The 7770-nt window shown below is 69.3% G+C and overlaps 1 protein-coding gene across 2 annotated transcripts; it reads right to left on the bottom strand.

Annotated features, from left to right (window-relative positions):
- Nucleotides 1-2774: 2774 nt before the first annotated feature.
- Nucleotides 2775-7110, bottom strand: TAMALIN (trafficking regulator and scaffold protein tamalin). Of its 2 annotated transcripts, XM_049819259.1 has the most exons (8): nt 6954-7110; nt 5164-5213; nt 4668-4722; nt 4172-4274; nt 3998-4091; nt 3847-3913; nt 3665-3731; nt 2775-3567 (listed from the first exon to the last, which is right to left on the bottom strand). In XM_049819259.1, the coding sequence occupies exons 1-8, from the start codon at nt 7092-7094 to the stop codon at nt 3140-3142; spliced, it is 1005 nt and encodes a 334-aa protein (XP_049675216.1). In that variant the 5' UTR covers nt 7095-7110; the 3' UTR covers nt 2775-3139. The 2 variants fall into 2 exon arrangements, with proteins under 2 accessions (XP_049675216.1, XP_049675217.1); XM_049819260.1 differs by lacking the exon at nt 3665-3731.
- Between the last annotated feature and the right edge of the window lie 660 nt (nt 7111-7770).

The raw sequence follows: 7770 nt of genomic DNA, 5'->3' as shown, positions 1-7770 counted from the left end.
TGTGTCCCCCCCCCCCCCCCCGCTCCCCGCTCCCGGTCCCGGCGGGGAGACCCTGGCCGGGGCGATGGAAAGAACGGCGGCTGCTGGCGGGCGCCCAGCGCCGGGAACACCGCCCGCGGGCTGGAAAGATGAGCTCAGCCCGTGCGGGGCCGGGCCGGGCCGGCGGGAGGGCGAGGGATGGGTGGGGAAGGGTCCCGGTACTCTCCGGTACTCCCCCGTACCCCCTCCCGGTTACCTCCCCGGTAACCCCGCCGGTACCACTCGGGTACCCCCTCCCCGGTACCCTCCAGTACCACTCCGGTACCCCCCGGTACCCCTTCCCCGGTACTCCCCCCGGTACCCCCGCCGGTACCCGCTTCCAGGGGCAAACCGGGGGTCTTAGGGGACCCAGCCCGCCGTGCCCCGGTGGTCCCCCCCCCCGAGCTGCCATCCCCGTTAGTGCCACCAGCAATGCCAGCCTTCGGCAACGTCCCCCCCGTTATTCCCCCCCCCCCCCGCGAGGGGCGGCGAGGGGGGAAGCCCGACACCGGGGGGAACCGGGGGGGGGCTGCGGCACCGGGGGTACGGGGGGTAACGGGCCGGGACCGGGCGCCGTCACCGCCTCCTCCCACCGCCCGTTACCTCGCCCCGGTCCCGGCTGCCGCCGCCGCGAGGCCCCGCTCGCCGGCCGTCCCAGGCGGGGGCCCCGTGACGTCACACCTGGCCACTGACGTCCCCGGGATCCCGCGGCATCACCGGGGCCGCCTCCGCGGGGGATCCCCCGGGCTCAACCGGGACCTACGGGGGGGGGGGGGGGGGTGTCCCCTGCACATCACGAGAAGTGCTGTCGGTACCGGGGCTCGGCCCGGGGCAAACCGGGGGGTGGGGAGGTGGGGGGGGGCATAGCCGGTGTTAGCCCGGGGATACGGCCAGGAGCCCCGGGGAAGGGTCAAGCTGGGGGTCCCGGAGTCGCTGGGGGTCCCAAAGCCACTGGGGTCACAGAGAGTGGCCGGTGACAGCCCCCTCGTACCCCTCGCTCGGTGACCGAGCCGGTGCCGGTGCTGCCGGTGGCAGAAGGGTGACACCGGCAGCCCCCGCACCCGGGATTAGCTGTACCCCGGGAGAGGCCGTGGGGCCCAGGTCGGCTCCGGGGGAGGAAACCGAAACCCGGTCACCGCTGCAAGGCCACGGGGGTGTGCGGGGGGGAGTCCCGGCTCACACCGGCCCTGGTGTGCCGGATCCACCCCAACACCCCGGTGAGGACATAGGGATACGGTGGCCACCAGCCAGCCCTTCCCGTTGCCCCCCAGGACCCGTGGGCTTGGGTGGGTGTCAGGGGACTACAGGGTGCCCACGACTTGGGTGGGCGTCACGGGATCGCAGGGTGCCCACGGGCCAGGCGGTGATTGTAGGGTGCCCACGGGCCGGTGCTGGCTCCCTGCCCTGGACCTAAATTTGTCGGTAATGACAGGCTGCTCCCGGGCGTTCCCGGGCCCGTACCCCGCAGCCTCGGCCCCACCGGCACTGTCCGGCTTAGCCGGTGCCATGCGTGACCCCGGTGTCCAGCCGGTGCCTGCCCAACCCCGGGCACACGCAACTTCAGCTTGGGGCTAAAAAAAGCTCCGTGTGGGGTGGCAGCTGCCGCGGTGGCGGGGGGTAGGGTCCCGTGACGGGGACGGGGTGCCCCGATCCTGGCAGCGTGCGGGCGGGTGCTGTGAGCCGGGGCTGCGAGCGTGGCCCCCGTGAGCCAGACCATAAATGTCCAAGCACGGAGCCATCCTGGAACGGGGACAAGGCAGGAGAGCAGTGGGGAACCGGCCGGTTCCCCACGCACACGCGCAGACACGCGGGGCACACACGTGTGCACACGCGGCCCTGCAGCACGCACGCACGTGCAGCTCTGTAGCACGCACACGTGCAACACTCGTGTGCGCACGCGGCCCTGCAGCACACGTACACCCACGGCCCCGTGAGTCTCATCCCCAAAATCTCTGGCAGACCCCCCTGGGGTCTGCAGCGGGGGGGGCTGACCCATGACCAGACACCCTGGGCCCTGGCTGTGGGGTGCAGGAGCTCAGAGGTGGGGGTCCCCAGAGCTCCCCAAACGCACAATGGCCCGGCCAGGGACAGTCACAAGCCAGTGGGGAAACTGAGGCACGGAGCCCGCAATAGAGGGCTGGGGGCTCTCGGCGCTCACATAGACCGTTCGTACAAGGCCACCCCCGTGCAAGGGAATCCCCGTGCAAGGCCACCCCTGTGCACCCGTGGGTGCTTGCTGCAGCAGCTGGAGGGGGGGGGAACCTCTGTGTGTCCCCCCCCCCAAGGCCTTTGGATGCTGCTTCAGTGGGACTGAGGGTCAACGGGGTAGGGAGTGGGGTGGGGGGGACACACCGGTGCCCATCCTCCTCCCCGTGGGCACCCCCGGCAGCCGGAAGGTCTCGGGTGGGACCCGCTTCCCGCCGGCTGCTGGAGGAAGCTGGGCAGGAAAAGCCTGGCTGGGGCCCCACAGCACCGGGACACGGCCCACGGCACCAGGGGCTTTGGTGGGTGGGGGGACACGGGTGTCCCCAGGAGCCCACGCGAGGTCCGAAGTGACGTCGGTCACCCCAAGGCCTTCCTGCCTGGAGTCCAGCTGGCAGGTGGGAGGGCAAAGGGGGAAGCACGGGGGCTACGGGGGCTGGTGGGCTCCCCCAGGTGACATGGACCCCCCCCCCCAACCAGCCTGTCGCCATCCCCACGGGATCTGTCCCGTCCCCCCCCCCCCCCCCCAGTCACAGCCACACGCCGCTGCAAAAAGTCTCTGTATTGGTGAGCGCCGAGCGCGCCGGCGCGGTATAAAAGCCCCCGGGGTGGTGGGGAGGCAGGACCCCTGTGACCCCCCCAAGCTGGGGGGGAGGCACGCAGAGCCCCCCCGCCATGCCCCCCAGTAAGGAGGGCACCGATTCCTGAGATGAGCGGTGGCTTCGCGAGCTGCCTTGGGGAGGGTCCCCGTGTGTCCGTCCCTCAGTGCCGTGACCCCCACGGCCTGGGGGGGCCAAGCCGGGACCCTCGGGGCTGACCCCGAGTTCCTTCCAGCGGCCCCCGGGGAGGGGGACACGCAGCCCCTTGTAATAAATAAATAAATAGGCCTGGGCAGGGGGGCCAGCGGTGCCCCCCCCGGCTAGAGGTGGCTTTCCTCTTCCTCCAACGCCCGGTTCAGTCCCGGGATGAACTTGAGCAGCCGCTGGCGAAAACTGCTGTGCCGGCCCTTGCGGGGGGCAGCCGCCCCCTCCCCGGGGTCCCCAGCCCTGGCCCACAGCCGCCCCGCGACCCCCGGCCCCCCCCCACACTTAAGGCTGGCGCTACGGGCCAGGGTCGGCCGGGGGCGTGGGAGGGGGGGCGCAGGACCCCCGCTGTCCCCGTCCTTGTCTCCATCCTTGTCCCCATCCAACGAGTCGGAGGAGGCGAAGAGGCAGGTTTGGTAGAGGGAATCATCGCTGCCGCAGGCGCTGGCGTGGGGGGAGCCACTGGGAAGCCCCCCCTCACCCTGAAGGCACCAGCGGATCGACTCCAGCGTGTCGTAGATGCTGGGGTCCTTGGCCACCACGCCTAATGGGGGACGTGGGGTTGGGGGGTGAGGGGGGGGGGCTGGGGGGTGCCCCACAGCCGACCCCCCCCCCCCCCCCATCCATCGGCACCCACTCACCCCGCACCAGCCGCTGCTCCTGCACCATCAGCGAGCGGTATTCCCCCCACTTCTCGTAAAGTGTTTGCTGCAGGGAAGCGGAGGGGGATGAAGAGACCCCATGGGGGGTCCCCAGCTCCCCAATGACCCCCCCCCCCCCCCCAGCTCCACACTGACCCCCTCTATCTCTCCCCCCCCCTCACCTTCAGGTACTGCAGCCGGGCCTCCAGTTCAGCCCTCCGGATGGATGTTCCGTAGAGCGTGTCAAGGCTGGGGAGCAGCAGTTGTCAGTGGGGGGGGGGGGCGGGGGGCCACCCCACGACCCCCCCCCCCCCCGGCCCACCTCAAGCTCACCGGAGCATGTTGCCTGAACTCTTGATGATCTCCACGATCTCACGGTGCCGGACGCCTTCCACGTTGAGCCCGTTCACCCCTGTGATCGTGTCCCCTAGAGCCAGGGGGGGATGAGCTCAGGGATGCCGGTCCCCACTGCCGGGGTCCCCCCGGCCCCCCCGGGGATGCGCTCACCGGCCTTGAGTCCTGCCGCCTCGGCCGGGCTCCCACCGTGGACCCGGCACACGAAGGTGAACATCTCCACGCTTTTCCTGTCCTGGTGGTGCAGCCCGTAGGTCTGAAACGGGGGGGGGGGCTGGTGAGGGGCACAGGGACCCCCCCAAACCTGAGGTGTCCCCCAAACCCCCCCCAGAACAGCCACGAGGCAGCAATTACGGCATTTAATTACAGCCAGGCAATGCGGGGCAGCGTCCCGGTCCTGGGGGGGGGGTGGGTGTTTCACCCCTGATGGCTGCACCCTAAGCAGGGGCCCCCCTGGCCGCCCCCGCCGTCACGGCCAGGGGAAGCTTCAGTAACCAGGCAGCTCTGTCACCGCTAAAAATAAACCCTGGCTCAGAGACAATTTAAAAATACCCTTGATGCAAAGCAAGGTGCGGGCTAGAAGGGTGGGGAGCGCAGCGTGGCATGGCACGGCACGGCATGGCATAACACAGCTCGGCATGGCACCCACCTGGATTTCAAAGCCAAAGGTCTCTTCTGCCTTCTTCTCCAGTGTCACCACCTTCCTGGGGGACGTGGGGATCAGGGATGAGGCAGAGGCCCTGGCACCTCCCAAACCGACTCGCCCGCCGAGACCTTGGCACTTCTCTAATGGAATACTACTTCGGGGTTTGGGTTTTCTCTGTGCTGGGCAGGATCCCAAGGACAGGACCCCCCTTCCCAGGATGGGACCCCCCCCAGGTTGGTCTTGAGCCCTGCAGCCTGTCCCATGGGTGCTGGGCAGGGTCCCCGTGGGGTCTGGGGTTGTCAGGTCCCCCGAGGGAGCTGTGACCCCATCACTGCTCTCACCCGCCCCAGGTTTCCCTATAAAATCACCCCCATTTCCAGGCCCCGTGGGGTGTCCAGAGCGGTGTCCCAGGGCCAAGCCCTGACCCACTGGGACACAGACCCCAGCCCCACTCCTGCGTGTCCCCCGCCAGCAGCAGGGCCCAGACCCTTGTCCCTACCTGTGCTCCTCCGGGGACTGGCTCGGGGACGCCCACCTGAACCCCGCGCCCTGCAGCAGAGGGAGAGCCATCAGCGGGGGACACCGTCCCAGGGCACGTGCCCCCCCCCCACCCCATCCAGGGACAGCCGAAATGGGGTGTCCCATCAGGACAACACCAAACCCCCGGGGAGCACCGTGCCAAGCCGGCACCGAATCAGCACCCGGGTGCACCCACCGCCCTGCGGGCCCCCCCCCTCCCCGAGCCGGCTGGGCATAACGAGGCTTTTATTGGTGCTCAAAGCCACCCTCACATCTGCTCCACGCTCACCCCACGCTTTGACGTCAGTCTGTGCTGCACCCCACCCCACGCCACGCTCCGGGGGGGCCCCCGGGTACAGAGGGGCCCTGTTGTGGTCACAAAGTCGGGTTTTTTTCATGCAAAATTCCCCCCCCTCCCCGGCCCAGACAATGTCTCTGTTGTGGAGGGCACGGAGGCGTGGGCGGGTGGAGGGACCGGCTGGGCACTGCAGGACCCTCGCCGCGGGGCAGGAGGTGACAGGGCTGTCCCCAAATGCCCCTCCGTGGCCGCTGGGTTCCGGCAGCCCCGGCACGGTGCGGCTGGCGTCACCGTGAGGTCTGCCTTGAAAGCGGCACGTTGGCCCGTCTCGGTGGTGGCTGGGTGCCACCGGCTCCCTCTGTGCCACACGGGTGTCGCCAACCCGGTGGCTGGCCGTCCTCAACGCATCCGTGGGCATTTAAGTGCAAACCCATCAGAATTGGATGCGTTCACCATAGGGAAAGTTGCCGCCCGTCACGTCGGGCCCCCACGTCACCTCAGTGACAGGGAGGTGACGTGGGACACCCCAGCCCCCTCGGGGACTTCTCCGGTGGTGGCCTTGGCCGGTGAGCGGGAGCCAGGCCACCGCACGTGACCCGGCCTGCGCCAGCACGACTGCGAGAGTCGCTTCTGCTCCGGATGTCAGCTCCGCTCTCGCTTCCCCCCGACGCTCAGGAAGCGCCGCGGGGCCGGGGGGAGCATCGGGGCGGTGACAGCCCTGGAGAGGGCCTTTCCCAAGGGGTGCAGTGGCAAATGGTCCTGCATCCCACCAAGCCAGGCCCTGGGGGTATCTTGTGCCCCGTTCCCGTGCCCTCCCTGCGGGGCAGAGCCCGGGGACCACGGGGACGTGACTGTGGCGGTGGCATGGCCATGTACGCTCTGTCCCTGCACCCTGAAGGCTGCAGGGCAGGACGTGAGGAGGAACTGAGACAGCACGTGGGGCTTGGGGGGGGGGGGGGGAAAGCTAGGGTGGGGGCACAGGGAAGATACTGGGGCAGGACATGGGGAGGAACTGGGACAGGATGTGACGCTTAGGGGGACAACACTGGAGTGGGATGGGAACACTGGGAAGATGCTGGGGCAGGATGGGACCGGGGTGGAGAGATGCTGGGGCAGGACAAGAGGCTGGCGGGGGGTGGGTCACGGGGGCAGGACCTGGACACCAGGGCAGGATGGAGACACGGGGAGGGACACGGGGAGGGACACGGGGACGACACCGGGGCAGGGACACGGGGAGGGACACGGGGACGACACCGGGGCAGGACAAGAGCCCAGGAGAAGACGCCGAGGCAGCCCTACAGGGTGCAGGCACCAGTAGCCGCACAGGACAGGGACAGCCCGCACCCCCGGTCCCCTCCACTCCTTCCCCAGCCCATTGCCGGTCCCTACCGGCCCCGGTGCACCAAACGGGGAACACCAATAAATTTCCCCCCCCACGCCCTCCCCGCGCCTGGGGCTGCCGGCAGCCCTACCTTTCGCACCCGGGGTAGGGTACCACCGGTGACAGCCAATGCCCGGTAGACCTCAGCGGGACCGGGACGCTCCGGGGCTGCCGCTGCCGCCGCCGCATCCTCCTCCTTCGGCCGGAGCCGCCGCAGCCGCCGCAGGGTCATGGCCGGGCCGCGCCGCTCTGCGCGCCGCTATATCTGCCCTCGGAGGAGGCGGGGTCAGCGCTAGACACGCCCCGCTATTTGCTTGAACACACCCCTTTCTATGCCTAACCACGCCCCGTTATGCTCTAAACACCGCCCCCGTTCGGGTAAGCCCCGCCCCGCCCCAGCCCGGGCTCAGGTCTCGGGTAGGGACCCCCGTGGGGTCCAGCGTGGGGAGCTGGGGATGATGGTGCTGTGGGACAGTGGGGACCATGGGGAGGCTGGGGGCTTGGGGGGGGGGGTGCAGGGTGGGATGCTGCGGGGGATGGTAGGGGTCGCACCACGGGGCACCAAGGAGGGGCTGCAGTAGCCCAGGGATCATTTTGGGGACGATAATGGGAGAAATGAGACAGTTTTCCTCGGCGCAGAAGCGATGCCGGGCTTTGCTGCTCCCCCGAGCCGTACCAGAGCCCGACTCTAGCCAAGGAGCCGCAGCTGTTTCACCCCGCAGGACACCACCTCGCCCCCAAAGCCGTCTTTAGGATTTAATTCAAGGCAGAAGCTGGAAGCAAGGGACAGCCAGAGTCCTGGGCCGTGCTTCCAACATGGGCAGACAGGAGGATTTAAACCGTTCCTGCAAAAGCTTTGCCCGTGCTGAGGATGGGGACACGGAGGAAAGAACAATTCCCGGAGGCAG

The sequence above is a fragment of the Accipiter gentilis genome, chromosome 16 (assembly GCF_929443795.1).
Source record: "Accipiter gentilis chromosome 16, bAccGen1.1, whole genome shotgun sequence".
Lineage (NCBI taxonomy): Eukaryota > Metazoa > Chordata > Aves > Accipitriformes > Accipitridae > Astur > Astur gentilis.
This window is presented reverse-complemented; position numbering and strand designations above follow the sequence as displayed.